A 16,234-nucleotide genomic window follows, 5' to 3' on the forward strand; every position below is an offset into this window, starting at 1 on the left:
CTGTCCATGGGATTCTCCAGGAAAGAATCCTGGAGTGGGTTGCCATTTCCTTCTCCAGGGGATCTTCCCAAACCAGGGATCGAACCTGCATCTCCTGCATTGGCAGACGGATTCTTTACCGCTGAGCCACCTGGGTGTGTCCACCATTATAGTAGATTCTGAGTCTGACAGAACAGTTTCACTGCCCTAAAAATGCTCTGTTAAAGCCATTATTTATTTATTTTTTTAAGTAGAATTATAGGAGTAAGAACCCAGTAAGAGACGTGTGCTAAATCTTCAGCTTTCTCTACCCTGGTTAGCAGCACCAGTGTCTTGCTTCTTTTTCCTCCAGTCCCTGCCCCCAAAGTTTCTTTTTGAATTTCTTTACTCCTTCCTTCACCTATGGTAGAATCATTGTGTTTACCAGTCAGCCCCACCCTGAGCCAGGAACACTGGACATGCTAGGGTCTTCATTTTGTCACATCTTCTCTACAGTCCTTTCCTTATATTATGTTTGTACAGTAAACAACTCTCTCCAAAAATGAGTCAGGTAAGGCTCAAAAAACAGTCTGAGGTAACAGAGACAAAAGGGAAGTATGGGAGCATAAGCTACAGTGAATGGGTGGCCTCATTGTTCCAAAATCCTCTACTACAATTGAAAATACTCAAGGAAACCTAGACATTCCATCCTGGTAGTTTGGACAAGTATTTTGAAATCTTCCAGGTAGAGTCTAATCTATTCCCAATTCACAATAATAAACTTAAGTCATTCTCAAAGAAGTTGGCAACCATAGAAGAGTCCAAAGTTATTTCTGTCACCCATTTTAATATTTAACACCTCTTGTCATTAACATGCCAATAACAATGTAAAAATGCCAGTAACAATTCCCAATGTTTAACTTAGGTTCCTAATGCATGATATAAAACAAATTATCTCTTGCTTTATGCTCAGTGGAGAGTGAGAAGAGCTACTATTGATTTGTATTTGGAAAATAGTTGCCTAGAAAGAAATACTAATAGAGTCTAGGACTTATTCAAAGGATGACAGATCTGCAGTCTCTAAGCATTTAGAATCCCTCTGTAGATAAAACTGAAACTGTTAGTCGCTCAGTCATGTCCAACTCCTTGCAAAGCCATGGACTGTGGCCCACTAAGCTCCCCTGTCCATGGGATTCTCTGGACTGGAGTGGGCTGCCATTTCCTTCTCTAGGGGATGTTCTGGACCCAGGGATCAAACCCAGGTCTCCTGCATTACAGGGAGATTCTTTACCATCTGAGCCACCAGGGAAACTCTCTGTAGACAGGGTTGCCCTAAATCGGTCACAGAACTCTGGGTAAAAGTACATAAGGGTGTGGTAAGACATCGTTAAAGAAGCAGAATTTATGTTCAGTCCTTGTAAATTAGCAAGGCCACATGAGACTAACCAAGATACCACTTCCCACAAGCTAACACAATGAAAGATACAGGCAAGCACCACTAGCAAGTACAGGCCCCTCTAAGAGCACTTTGAGAAACCAATTCCCCATCACTGCCATCTTGCCCAAGCCATCTTACCTAACTGAAATTGATTGGAGATATTCCCACACGTTTGCATTATCTCCGGGCTATTCCATCCTAAGGGGTATAATGCACAGCCTGAGCTTATCAGCAGTCCTGGAAAAAAAAAATACATACAGGCAGAAAAAAATATAACAGTCCTCTGTCATCCCAACATCCCCTCTGGATTAGCTCAGCTCAAATTCTGCCTCTTCCACTCAGAGTTTACCTTTCCTCTTTTACCCTAGATATCTATGACACTATCAACTCAACAGGATGTCTTTACTGTGTCATGGGTGGTGAGCTGCAACAGATAGTAAAGGGGCTAACTCATAAAAAAAAAAAAAGGACAGTATTGGGGATTGAGACCAACCAATGTACTTTTTACAGCCAAAATGTTTTTGCCAATGATTCACAAAGCTGAGTTGGCCTCTCCAACCAGATTCCTCTTCTATCTTGGTCTGATTTACAAAGAGCAACAAGGTAGAGACAGCTACTTGTCCCTACAATTCAGCCTTTTCTAAGAGTCAGGTCAGTCTCTACTAGTTGAAGATAGGTCATGATTTCTGTAACTTGAAGTCAGTTGCCAGACTGAGATCTACACAAAGTATACACATTATGTAGGCGTCTACTGGTGAGCAGGGGACCACACTTCCTCCTCCAGAAACACTTCTGAGAGAACATTCCAGCTTCATGCTAAGCATTCCTACTTTCTTTAGCTTTCAAAACCTTCCACTGTGCCCCTTGCCTTCATCTCATTTTGTTGAGGTCATTTAATTATTAGAGGACAACTCTGTGCAATCTTAGTGATAACCTTACTCTTCTGACTAGAGATATAAATCTGGGTCTACTTGCTGGCACTGCCTTTTAAGGACATTTACATCAACTACAGCTCTTATTTGCTGCCTAGGTTTACATTTTGTAACCTGTGACCCACTCCCCCTTGCCTTTGGCGATCATGAATTGGACTAAGCATTGGCATCTGACACAAGAGCAACCAAATTCGTTGGCTGGCCAGTAACGGGTGATATAGCATGCTCTGAAGAGAATAGCTGGGCCAGATTCTTGTTTCTGGAAATTTTAATCAAGGAATACAGAAACGTTGTGCTAGTTAGCAGATGGAGCAGAAGATAGGAAAAAAAACACCAGGAGGTAAAATCAAGTCTGTGTCAAGCTGAAGCCAAGTTCAATCCAAAGTTATGAATAGACATCAGTTCTGGGTAAGCTGAGCAAACTGATTGGTAAAAGAAGAGAACACAGTGGCAGAAATCAGATACACCATGAAGGGAAACTCCATACTGCTCCTGAAAGAGTTAGGGAATTCAGTCCTTGTTAATGGCTTTCCAGTTCCACTTTTCTTTTTTTTTTTTTTTTCATTTATTTTTATCACTTTTCTTATGTTATAATAAATTCCCTTTTCATTGGAGAACTCAAGTCTCTGCTACTTACAACCAAGAGAGTCTAACTACAAGAACACTATACTTGAGTGCTACATCACAGGTCATGGGACGATCACCTACCACGAGTGTGGATGCAGAACCTAACATAGTATAGAGCCCCCACAAAGCAGATATTTGATTAATGGTGACTAACTGGCATATTTAGAGGTTCCAGAAAGGTTCCAGACAGTGAAAGGCAGGCTGCTCCAGGGACTGCTAGCCTCACCTTTGCTTCTCTCCTCACTGAGGAAGATTTTATGTACACTCTGAGAAGCTAATAAGCCCACTTTGCCTTCAGCTAAAGCCTTTTCAAAGAAGGTCTTAACATACTCGCTAAGCTTGTTAGCAACATGGCAATATGAGCTGTTCTCAATATTCAGTGAGGCCAGAGAAAAAGATATGGACCTAAAGAAAAAACAAGAAGAGTTTAAATAGGAAAACAGAAGGAACTTTCTGATGGTGAGAGAGGGTTGAGAAACTAAAAAGAATGACCAATTAAGGTTAGAAATTCCCTTCAGTGGAATGCTTAAAATTAGAAGACATTCTTATCTGTCCGATAGTCTTAAAGGAAATGAAACTGGTCACTCAAAAGACTTCTAGGCTCTGGAATTTATCCAGTGGCAATGGAACTGCACTCATTTTTTCTTACCACAGATAAACTGAAATCATATGATACGAAGAGGTATGCACCAAAGTATGTGATCCCAGAGTATACACAATGGGTTAAGGACAGAATTGGAAATGAAACCTCAGCCTTTTCCTGCTTTCAGAGTCTACCCTTTGAGAGAAGAGTTAATAAAAAATGAGCTTTTCCACACAGAGTAGGAAGGAAAAAACACATGTTTATAAAAGAACAGCAGTTCTGTATTCCAGCCTCCACACTCAGATCTCTGGGACGGGCATGAGCTCTGACTTTTCAAGCAGGGGCGTGTGTTAGCTAAATGCCTTTCCTGACATGGCAGGAGGAACCTACCACTTTCTTCAGCCCTCCTGCTCCTTAGACCTTACCATGCTGAGAAGTTCAAGTCACAGATCACCTTTTCCAGGAAACCTTTCCTCACCATCCCCAGTGCCTACCCCAAGCAAAGTTACATATTCCTTCCCTCTGCTCCAGAAATACCCTGTGCTTACTTCTGTGATGAGAATATTCTGTGATATAAGCCCTTAAAACTGCTGCCTGCTTTCATTACTGGACTGTGCATTCCTTGAAGGCAGGTACCATATTTATCTTCAACTATGTATCCTTGTTACCTACTTATTACCTGGTATGTAATAAGTGCTCAATAAATGTACCTGTGTCAGAGTATGCTCTGCCTATCTAACAGACAGCTTCTTTTGCTCCCACTTCCCAAGGGGGGAGCCTTCTGAAAGGATCTCTAGGTCATCCTAGACACTCAATACAGGTACAGAATTTTAGAGAAGGAAAGGCGTTCAGAGAGTACCTACTCCAGTCCCTCTCCATTACAGATGTGGGTGCTGAGACCCAGAGAGGGAAAGCAATTTACTCAAGGTCGCAGAGCCAGTTGCTGGCAATGCTTTTCTTACTAATAAGAGAGATCCTTAGAAGTGCTGTTCTTCTAGAGGCAGGTGTCCAGAAATGATCACTTTTTGGCAACAGTATCTATAGTAGGCACTAGGAATCTTATAGGCATTAAGATTCAGAGAAACAGCATGATGGCTTAAGAGAACAATACAATATTATATACTTGAAAGTTGCTAAGAGAGTAGATCTTAAATGATCTCACCACAAAATAATTATGTAAGGCAATTTATGTGTTCTCTAACCTTATCATGATAATCCTTTCACAATGTACAAGTACATCAAATCAGTGTATTGTACACCTTACACTTACACAATGTTATGTCAATTGTATTTCAATGAAGCTGGGGAAAAAGAGAGAGAGAAAGAGATTGGGTTCTGTAGTCCCTAGACCTAATTTCAAATTCCAGCTCTGCCCCCTAGAGGCTGTGTGACTTTGGCAAGTTACTTAATCTCTCTGTGCCTCAGTCACCTCATCTTTAAAATGGGAATAATAGTACTGTAACTTATAGGGCTGTTTCAAAAAGTAGTACTCATAAAGTTTCCAGGCACATAGAATGTGCTCAATAAAGATTTATTACTATTATTAAACATCAGCCTCTTCCTCTGGCTCTTCCCTAACTTTCTACTTATATTCTCCATGCTAATTTCTTCCTCACATTTTTGTCCTCATAACAGCTGAAAAGTCAAAAGCTGAACAAGGCTTGATTTTAAAGTCACCTGCTTGGAGTTGTTTTCTTGCAATTTTTCTCAGTCACCAAGCCAGAAAGTAGGAATCTGCCAGGTATGTGTTCTGCCCCAGTGTAGGTGGCCACATGCTCTTCTTAACCTACCCTACCACCCCTCCCATCCCCCATTCTCCCTCCTGCCTTTCAGACAGGTGAACACAATAGGTTATAAACATACTTCATGGACTTGTAACATACAAGTGCATACTTTATTGCACTTGTAACAGAGGATTATATCACATTTGATCATAGATGGATAAAGATGTCCAACGAGACATATTATTTTAAAAACAAAGTCACAGGGTAATTTATCCTCATTGTTGAACGGTTCTGTGAAGACCCACAAGATATTCTAGAACTAACACTCAAAAAAGATGCCCTTTTCATTATAGGGGACTGGAATGCAAAAGTAGGAAGTCAAGAGATACCTGGAATAACAGGCAAATTTGGCCTTGGGGTACAAAATGAAGCAGGTCAAAGGCTAACAGAATTTTGCCAAGAGAATGCACTGGTCACAACAAACACCCTCTTCCAACAACACAAGAGAAGACTCTACACATGGACATCACCAGACGGTCAATACTGAAATCAGATTGATTATATTCCTTGCAGCCAAAGATGGAGAAGCTCTATACAGTCAGCAAAAACAAGACTGGGAGCTGACTGTGATTCTGATGATAAACTCCTTATTGCCAAATTCAGAATTAAACTGAAGAAAGTAGGGAAAACCAATGAGCCATTCAGGTATGACCTAAATCAAATCCCTTACGATTATACAGTGGAAGTGACAAATAGATTCAAGGGATTAGATCTGATAGACAGAGTGCCTGAAGAACTATGGACAGAGGTACATGACATTGTACAGGAGGCAGGGATCAAAATCATCCCCAAGAAAAAGAAATGCAAAGAGGCAAAATGGTTGTCTGAGGAGGCCTTACAAATAACTGAGCAAAGAAGAGAAGTGAAAGGCAAAGGAGAAAAGGAAAGACATACACATCTGAATGCAGAGTTCCAAAGAACAGCAAGGAGAGATAAGAAAGCCTTCCTCAGCGATCAATGCAAAGAAGTAGAGGAAAACAATAGAATGGGAAAGACTAGAGATCACTTCAAGAAAATTAGAGATACCAAGGGAACATTTTATACAAAGATGGGCACAATAAAGGACAGAAATGGTATGGCCCTAACAGAAGCAGAAGATATTAAGAAGAGGTGGCAAGAATACACAGAAGAACTATACAAAAAAGATCTTCATGATGGTGTGATCACTCACCTAGAGCCACACATCCTGGAATGTGAACTCAAGTGGGCTCTAGGAAGCATCATTATGAACAAAGCTAGTGGAGGTGATGGAATTCCAGTTGAACTATTTCAAATCCTATAAGATGAGGCTGTGAAAGTGCTGCCCTCAATATGCCAGCAATTTGGAAAACTCAGCAGTGGCCACAGAACTGGAAAAGATCAATTTTCATTCCAATCCCAAAGAAAGGCAATGCCAAAGAATGTTCAAACTACCCCACAATTGCACTCATCTCACACGTTAGCAAAGTAATGCTCAAAATTCTCCAAGCCAGGCTTCAACAGTACATGAACCGTGAACTTCCAGATGTTCAAGCTGGATTTAGAAAAGGCAGAGGATCCAGAGATCAAATTGCTAGCATCCACTGGATCATCAAAAAAGCAAGAGAGTTCCAGAAAAACATCTATTTCTGCTTTATTGACTACACCAAAGCCTTTGATTGTGTGAATCACAACAAATTGGAAAATTCTGAAAGAGATGGGAATACCAGACTACCTGACCTGACTCTTGAGAAATCTGTATGCAGATCAAGAAGCAACAGTTAGAACTGGACATGGAACAATGGACTGGTTCCAAATAGGGAAAGGAGTACGTCAAGGCTGTATATTGTCAACCTGCTTATTTAACTTTTATGCAGAGTACATCATGTGAAATGCTGGGCTAGATGAAGCACAAGCTGGAATCAAGATTGCCGGGAGAAAGATCAATAACCTCAGATATGCAGATGACACCACCCTTATGGCAGAAAGGGAAGAAGAACTAAAGAGCCTCTTGATGAAAGTGAAAGAGCAGAGTGAAAAAGCTGGTTTAAAGTTCAACATTCAGAAAACTAAGATCATGGCATCCAGTCCCACCATGCATGCATGCATGCCAAGTCGCTTCAGTCGTGTCTGACCCTGTGCGACCCTATGGACAGCAGCCCACCAGGCTCCTCCATCCACAGGATTCTCCAGGCAAGAATACTGGAGTGGGTTGCCATTTCCTTTTCCACCAGTCCCATCATTTCATGGCAAATAGATGGGGAAACAATGGAGACAGTGAGGGACTTTATTTTGGGGGGCTCCCAAATCACTGCAGATGGTGACTGCAGTTATGAAATTAAAAGACGCTTGCTCCTTGGAAGAATAGCTATGACCAACCTAGACAGCATATTAAAAAGCAGAGACATTACTTTGCCAACAAAGGGTCCATCTAGTCAAAGCTATGGTTTTTCCTTTATTCATATATGGATGTGAGAGTTAGATTATAAAGAAAGCTGAGTGGCAAAGAATTGACACTTTTGAACTGTGGGGTTGGAGAATACTCTTGAGAATCATTTGGACTGCAAGGAGATCCAACCAGTCCATCCTAAAGGAAATCAGTCCTGAGTGTTCATTGGAAGGACTGATGCTGATGCTGAAACTCCAATACTTTGGCCACTTGATGGGAAGAACTGACTCATTTGAAAAGACTCTGATGCTGGGAAAGATTGAAGGCAGGAGGAGAAGGGAATGACAGAGGATGAGATGGTTGGATGGCATCACCAACCTCATGGACATGAGTTTGAGTAAACTCCGAGAGTTGGCGATGGATAGGGAGGCCTATCCATGGATAGGTATGCTGCAGTCCATGGGGTTGCAAAGAGTCGGACACAACTGAGCAACTCAACTGAACTGAATACCTGTCCTCTGGAGAAGGAAATGGCAACCCATTCCAATATTCTTACCTGGGAAATCCCACGGACAGCGGAGCCTGGCAGGCTACAGTCCATGGTGTTGCAAAGTCAGACATGACTTAGCGACTAAACACATACTTGTCTCCAACAGTTATAATCAATTTGGGATGTGAAGATGTGCTTCAAATAGTAACATAGAAGTCATTTTCCAGTGACAAGCCCTGCCACCTTCTGGAAGACTGGGGGCTTATTAAAAATATAGATTCTTGAACTTCACCCTCAGGTATTTGATTCAGTAACTGTAGCCCAGGAATATGCATTTCAAAAGCACCCTCATGATGCTGATGCCTCAGGCTCTGTGGCAGAGGTGAGGCAGAGGCTCAGGTGAGAAAAACACCACTAAAAATATGAAAAGCAGGAGCTCTGGTGGTAGAGAAAATTAGTTTAAATCTCAGCCCTGCCATGTATGAGCTGTAGCCCTGGCTCCTACTTTTCTATGTGTCATTCCTAACTAAGGATTTACTGCTCCTCCAGCCACGTATGCCCCTTGGAGAAGTCTGTCCCAACTGCACATGCTCAACTGGGTACTTCCCTATTCTCACCTATTTCTAGAAAGGGAAAGCTCTTTAGAGTGTGTTACTATCCTTACTCCCCCACAGCTCATGTGCAGACGACCAGTGGGTGGCCATCCTGTTTCCCCTCTTCAACGGCTCCTTCCACAAGAATCCCATCACAAAATGTACCAAGTGTCCTCCCCAAACATGGTTGCTATAGTTTTCAATCATTGCTCTGACCAAGCCGAGGTCTGGAATTAGACACTTTACTTGACTTCAGCCCTTGTGGAATCTCAACGCCAATACAAATGTTTGTGCATATGATCTCGGACAGACCTCAGAACCCTCTCTTCTGCTGCAATCCTAGCTGTCCTGAATCTTCCCCTGCTGCCAGAATTACAACTTCCCCGTATTTCAACAGCTGTGTAATCCCCTCCCAGCTGCACATTCTCAATTAGGTGGATGCCTAGTCTTTGTCTCCGGGCAGAGAAAACCTCCTCAACTGCCTGTTATGAACCCCCTTTGCCCATCATCCCTCCCAATCACAAGTGCAACTATTGGGTGAGCAGTCATTTTGTTACACTTCACACTCTACTCTCAAATATCTGTCCTAATATGGCTATTTGGTAGTTTGAATTTACTACCTTGAGCAGAAGTCTAGTCTGGGTTAATTTGTTATTAATTTGTTCAATTTATGGCTCTTGTAGCAACTTCAGCTCAAACATAGTGGAAAATTTATGTTTGCGGTCCAACTATATCTCAGTTTTCCCTTCCCAGGGAACTCCCCCACTCAACTCTCCTATTCATTTCACTGCATATTCTCTCTCCAAGTTATAAGACAGTTCACTTCTCCTAGAGATTTTTAAAATAGATCAGGGAGGTTTCACAGAGAGGCTGTACTTGACCTGGCCTTTTAGACATGGACAGATATTTGCAGGCAGAGATGGAAGAAAAGGGAATTCCAGAAAAAAGCAACACTATGAGTGAAACTGAGCAGAGGTTCTCAAATGTTAGTGGGTACTGGAATCACGATGGGAAAATAACAAATAGATAACAAATCCAAGACAATAGTTACCTTTGCTGTGGAGACAAGGGAATACAATCAGGGTATGAAGACTTCAACAACATCAGTAATAATCTATTCCTTAAGCCTTAGGATGCATATATCTGAAATATTTCATACTATACTTTCAAAAATAAATCAGTCAGCCTGAGAGGCTATGTAGAATCCAGAGTGCCAGGCATCAGCTCTTATTCGGGAGATTTAGGAAGGCACTAAGGAATCTGCATTTAATAAGCACACCAGGAAATTCTTATATAAGTGCTTCATGGACCACTCTGAGAAACACTAAGATAGAACTTCCTCTCCAAAGAGATAAAAAAAAAAAAAATCAATGACACCAGTGCATAAAGCCCAAGGCTGAGAGTCAGAGGGCCTCGACCATATTCTCTGCTCTGCTTCAAATCTTCTACATGAGTCTTTGTTAATAGGTTAACTCCTTTAAACACCATTTCCCAAACAGAAAGCAACTTTTATAATCCTTGCTCAACATGGTTAAGATAAGTTAAATGATGACTGATGACACTTTGGAAAACTTTCCAGGAAATGCTTGGTTTGCAGAGAAGATAATGTTTTTTTAAAAAACACCACCCTTTCCTTGAATCACATTCTCAGTGATCTGTCTCCAATGGCAATTTTCATTCAGCTTGAAGCATGTAGCATTAGGACCTTACGTGGAGCAAAATATTAGTGCCTGTCTGGATGTGTTGAATTCTATCTGCTTAACTAAACCAAAACAAAAAACGTCCAGAGTGGTAGTTCTTACTTGGGTTGGGGAAAGGGAACACAGCACACACATCAGAGTCACTGGGGAGATTTTTAAAAAACATGTAGCCTTCCACCTGTTGCTATGTATATTAGTATGAGAAAGAGGGAGAGGGACCATTTTTTTAAGCACTCCAGGTGATTCTGATACATTCCCTGCTCTAGAAAGATTCTTGGCCTCCCTCAAGTAACCTGATCCAAGATCTTACACTTTTTCCTGCCAAGAGTTCTTTATATTTACTTCTCACCTATTTCTTCTTCGGTTAGCTCTCACTGAAGGTAGAGGATAACTCACAAGCATGTTGCATGTGTATACACAGGGGAATGTAAATAATGACCTTGTTCTCAGGGATCAGGGGCCAGCTGGCTGGAAACCTCAGCATCCCCGGGGTTGAAATAATCTCCTGACCAGATGTTTCCTTCCCCGGTTAGAGGAGGGCATGAAGGTCCCAGTGGAAGGCTCTCTGGACCCTACACTTGTCCAGCTGGATTGGCTGCAGGTGGAGCAAATAGGACCCAAGGGCCCCATCAGGTCACCTTGCTGAATCTGACTCAGGCCAGCAGTTCTTTATTTCTTCCTGTCTCTCCCATTTCCCACCGCTCATCTCTGTGGACAGCCGCCAAACTGGGGAACAAAAGTCAGGCAGAGGGGAGGGAGTAGTTCTTAATGGATACTCCATCTCTTCAGTGGTTTGGGGTCTGGCAGGGATAAACCAAACCTGAAACAAATGGGTTCCTCCCCCTGATATATTTTGGTTAATGCACTAGCTCTGAGAAGCAGTCTGGCCTGGAGCAATGAAATCAATTTCCCTTAAACAACAGGCTTCAACTTAACCCCCACAGCTCTTTCTCATATGTCTTTTATCCGTGCAGCTCAAAACGCTCTTCAGGTTTGGCTTTCTGCCACTAACAGAGCCCATCTCTGAGGAGTGAGGCACAAGATCTCTGAAGAACCTTGGATAATGGTTGTATGCCAAGGGGTGCCTAGAAAATATGATACATTCAAGCAGGCTTTAACATTCCTTCACATCTGATATAACCTTGACAGGCTCCAGTTTCTAAAAAGGAAATGAAAATGACTCTTAGTTGGCTGGTATTACAGATGGGGAAGTTGTGGAAATTCAGCCATCTGTCCAGTATTATTCCCTTGCCCAAGGAGAAACCTTGTAGCACACCTTGGGTCTTAACTCTTTCCATGACTACTGTCAAATGGCATTTTATTCTTGAGTTTTAAAGATCCTCATCTAAGCATAAACACTGTGACTATGTTCCTATGAGCAATAGCCAATGGGGAATATAAAATGGCAGAAATCATATGAGATGAAAATGATACTGATGTTTCTGTTGCCTCTGCATGACATCTGCCACTCAGTTAAAGTTCTTCCCCACTCAGTTCATGGGTGTCTAAGTCTCCATTGCATGCATGTGCGTGCTAAATCCCTTCAGTCATGTCTGACTCTTTGTGACCCTATGGACCATGGCCCTCCAGGCTCCTCTGTCCATGGGATTCTGCAGGCAAGAATACTGGAGTAGCTTGCCATTTCCTTCTCTATGGTATCATCCCGACCCACAGACCTGCATCTCTTGTGTCTCCTACATTGGCAGTAAGGTTCTTTACCACCAGCACCACCTAGAAAGCCCAAGTCTCCCTTACCTAGTCACATCTTCCTTCAACAATTTGAGTTTCTGGACTTCAAAGGTGAGATCAACCAAAATGTATTATATGGAGACCCACAGAGGTTTTGTGAAAGTCTCACTCAAGCCCAAGGTAGGAGGCAAGGTGGCTGTAGGAGACAATGTTAATTCTTAGAGTCAGATGTAGACTGTTGCTACTGTCCTTCTTATTCCTACCAGTTAGCCCCTCCTCGCTCTCTGCTGGAAACTCTTAGAAAAGCAAATGAAGCTAAGTTGTCACTCTCAAGTCAGAAGAGAAGAGAATTCAGGGTGCTAATACCCTTGAATGAAAGCCTGGAAAAAAGGAAAGGAAGTGAATGAAGCCAGCTCTCATGTAACCAACTTATCCCAAAATATACCAGACATTGCCTTAGCCATATGTTCATTCTTTCTACCGTTACTGAATACCTGCTATATGCCAGGCGCTGAGCTGGGCCCTGGGCTATAAATATGAGTTGTAAGAAGCACTCCTTTCTCTGCCAGCTAAGTATCACTTCCTGAAATAATGAGCCCATAGAAGTACCAAGCTGGTCACAGTAAGCCCAAGAAAGCAGGTGAAAGGTGAGCCTACTTAAGATTCATTTGTAATATCTGTGGAGCCCACAAAGGGGGGCTAAAGTCATTGGTTTAGACCAGCCTTAGTAACCTGTTAGCTCTGTACCAGGGTTTTCAAGGGGAAGAGAGAAATTAATGTAATGACTTTCCAATGTGGCCAGAAAATCATTAGTAATGGGAAAGTTCATACATAAGGGAGATTAGAATGTTAATTCAAATTTAAAATTTTTACAATGAGTCTAAGGAAAGAGGGAAACATCTTAACATCACCTTAACTGGCACAAAAAGAGAATTCGGTACTTTTCATAAGAAGGCAAGGAAATAATAGCTTAGCTTAGGGTTTCTCAATCTTGGCACTATTGACATTTGGGACCAGATATTTCTTTGTTTTGAGGAGTAGGCAACTGTTTTATTTTTATGCATTGTGGTATATTTAACAGCATCCCTCATCTTTATCCACTGATTGTCAGTAGCACCCTCCCCAATTTGTGATAACCAAAAATGTCTCAAAGACATTACCAAATGTCCTCCGGTGGTGGGGGTGAGGGGTGTAAAAAATCAGTCCCTGATGAGAAGCACTGTCTTAGGTCATCACTACCATTGCACCACAAGGCTACTTGAATGCAGTCATTGGAGAGAAGAAGAAAATGAGGATCTGGGCTATCTTGCCAATGAACCAATTCAAGGAAAGAAGGGAAGTGAACATGAGAGAGGTCAGTCATTTGCTTACAGCCACAGGGCAACTTAACAAAAGAGCCAGAAGTGGGATCGAATTTTCCTGGCTCCAGTCACCCACACTGTGCTGCTAATGGAGATGACAGTGATAATGAATAGGAATTCTAAAACTTTTCAGGAACAACAACAAACTTCAGCCATTGATTCTACCAGCACTTTTTTCCATTTCCCCATCCAGGTGTAAAAAATAGCTCATACATTCACACATATATCTGCCTGTGTGTCTAAACTTGCCTTTTTCCTCTCGGTTCAAATGAAAACACTCCCATTGCTTTCCTACTGTCTGCCATTTTTGCATTTTGTCCTTTCCTAGCCCATCCACACACTGCCAGCATCCCAGGTCTCCTGCACTAAATTTAGAGGCAGACTGAATGAGAGAAAAGATAAGTAGAGTGAGTCGGGGCCAGAGGAAACCTGAATAGACTGTTGATGGCTACCAGTCAGTGCTAGCCTTAGATGTTGCCAGATAAGTGGTCAACTGCAGTCTGCCTGGTAGCTAGCATTTCACTATTAGAGATGTATTTTTTTGGTGAGGACTGCATATTAAACTCATTTAGTAATCAGAACCTTTGTGTATGTGTTAATCAGATCACGGTCCTCAGATAACTACCAGCGATCAGGGATCTTAGAGGTCAAGTTTATTTGGGAACTGTAATACTGGAGTATCGGAGAAGGCAATGGCACCCCACTCCAGTACTCTTGCCTGGAAAATCCCATGGATTGAGGAACGTGGTAGGCTGCAGTCCATGGGGTCGCTAAGAGCCGGACACGACTGAGCGAATTCACTTTCACTTTTCACTTTCATGCGCTGGAGAAGGAAATGGCAACCCACTCCAGTGTTCTTGCCTGGAGAATCCCAGGGACGGGGGAGCCTGGTGGGCTGCCGTCTATGGGGTTGCACAGAGTCGGACACGACTGAAGTGACTTAGCAGCAGTAGCAATACTGGAGTATAGAGTTGTATACCATACTAGTAGTGTACTAGAGTTGCTTCCTCTGCAAAGCAGACCTGGATAATATGTTAAATGGGCACTCTGCAGGAAAAAGAATGTGATGAAAATCAGGGCCAAAAAACCAGATATCATCTCTGCCTACTAGCCAATCTTGCTGTGAATAAAACCCTGATGTAGATTGCACTTTGGGGAGTCCCAGACCAGGTATCTCAAAGGATCCCCCATTCAGAGCCTTGTTGTTGTTGTCCAGTTGCCAAGTCATGTCCAACTCTTTGTGACCCCGTGGACTATAGCCCCCCAGTCTCCTCTGCCCATGGGATTCCCCAGGCAAGAATACTGGAGTGGGCTGCCATTTCCTTCCCCATGGGATCTTCCCAACCCAGGGATCGAACCTGTGTCTCCTGCATTGGCAGGCAGATTCTTTACCATCTGAGTCACCAGGGAAGCCCATTCACAGCCTTAGTCCATTCACAGCCTTAGAGTTGGACAAAGAGGAGAAGCTGAGAGTGGATTTCCCTGTAAGGCAATATGCCCACTATGCCCACCCCTGCAAAGCTCCCCAACCTCCCCAATCTCAGCCACACAGTCTTACCTCCCACGAACTGTGCAGCTCCCATGCAACGTCCCATCATTCTGGAGATGAGTTCTTCCATGCAGCAGCCCAGGACAGCAGCCAGTGCCACCAGGAGCAGCAGAGCACAGCCAGCACCTGTCACCACCGTGCACATCTGCCAGGCCAGGCTGGGGATGGCACTGAAGCTGGCATAGCGCCCACACTCTTCAACCATGATCAGACTCTGCCCCTCTCCCCTCACAGGGTAATTGCACCTCCGGAATGTGCTGAATGACACTGGCTTCCCCAGCTGAGATCCAAAGAGCCAATAAGGCAGGAAGTAACTGGCAGAACTGGCCACGGCGGTAACAAGGGACAGAAAGGCCCAGAGGGTCCCCACCAGGGTCAGGCTGCTCCTCATGGTCCCAGGTTTCTTGGCGGGGATGGGGAGATGAGTCGGTTCACAGCACCAAATGCAGAAAGTTGTCATGTAGGCTCCACCAGCCTAGTTTTCAACTGCCTGGCCAGCCCCAGGGCTCAGTCATGTGCTTCTTGGCCCTTACTTCTGGATAAGGTTATTGTCTCGAGGACCATTTGGGTCCCTATGGGAGTCTGCTCTCCACCACTTTTCCCATCTTCCCTTCCTTCCACCTGGTTCAGACTTCTATGGTCTCTAGGCTGCAATGGAAGAACCACAGAAGTGAATTAGTGACTGTTCCATCTACTCCAATGCAGCCTGCCTGAGTGTGTGCATGCTAAGTCACTTCAGTTGTGACCAACTCTTTGTGACACTATGGATTATGGACCGCCAGGCTCCTCTGTTCATGGGATTCTCCAAGCAAGAATACTGGAGTGGGTTGCCATGCCCTTCTCCAGGGGATCTTCCCAATCCAGGGATTGAACCCACATCTTTTACATCTCTTGCATTGCCAAGCAGATTCTTTACCACTAGCACCACCTGGGAAGCCCAATGCAACCCAAACAGACAGCTTTTAGTTCTTGACATCTAGCATGGAACAACGGGTAGGAGGGAGGCCTGAATCAAACCTAGGCTCTCCAGAGAGCCCCCAATTTCCAATGGAAAAACCTTGTTTACCTGAGGCCTGGAAGGAGGTACTGCCTCAAGAGGGCCAGGAACCAAGGTGATTTCAGAGAGTGAAGGAAGAAGGAAGATCACTCACAGGGCCTGCCCACATTCCAAGGGAGAAGAGGG

The 16,234-nt window shown here is 43.3% G+C and overlaps 1 protein-coding gene across 1 annotated transcript in view; it reads right to left on the bottom strand.

Moving 5' to 3' along the window:
• LHFPL1 (LHFPL tetraspan subfamily member 1) overlaps nucleotides 1-16,234 on the bottom strand; it is a 62,372-nt gene that overhangs the window by 37,556 nt on the left and 8,582 nt on the right. The window contains exons 2-3 of the mRNA XM_043896525.1: nucleotides 15,061-15,699; nucleotides 1,535-1,633 (exon numbers count right to left, since the gene is read on the bottom strand). Coding sequence (XP_043752460.1) covers nucleotides 1,535-1,633; nucleotides 15,061-15,511 — 550 coding nt within the window. The 5' untranslated portion in view covers nucleotides 15,512-15,699. The remainder of the gene's footprint in view (nucleotides 1-1,534; nucleotides 1,634-15,060; nucleotides 15,700-16,234) is intronic.

The sequence above is a fragment of the Cervus elaphus genome, chromosome X (genome assembly GCF_910594005.1).
Source record: "Cervus elaphus chromosome X, mCerEla1.1, whole genome shotgun sequence".
Taxonomy (NCBI): Eukaryota; Metazoa; Chordata; class Mammalia; order Artiodactyla; family Cervidae; genus Cervus; species Cervus elaphus.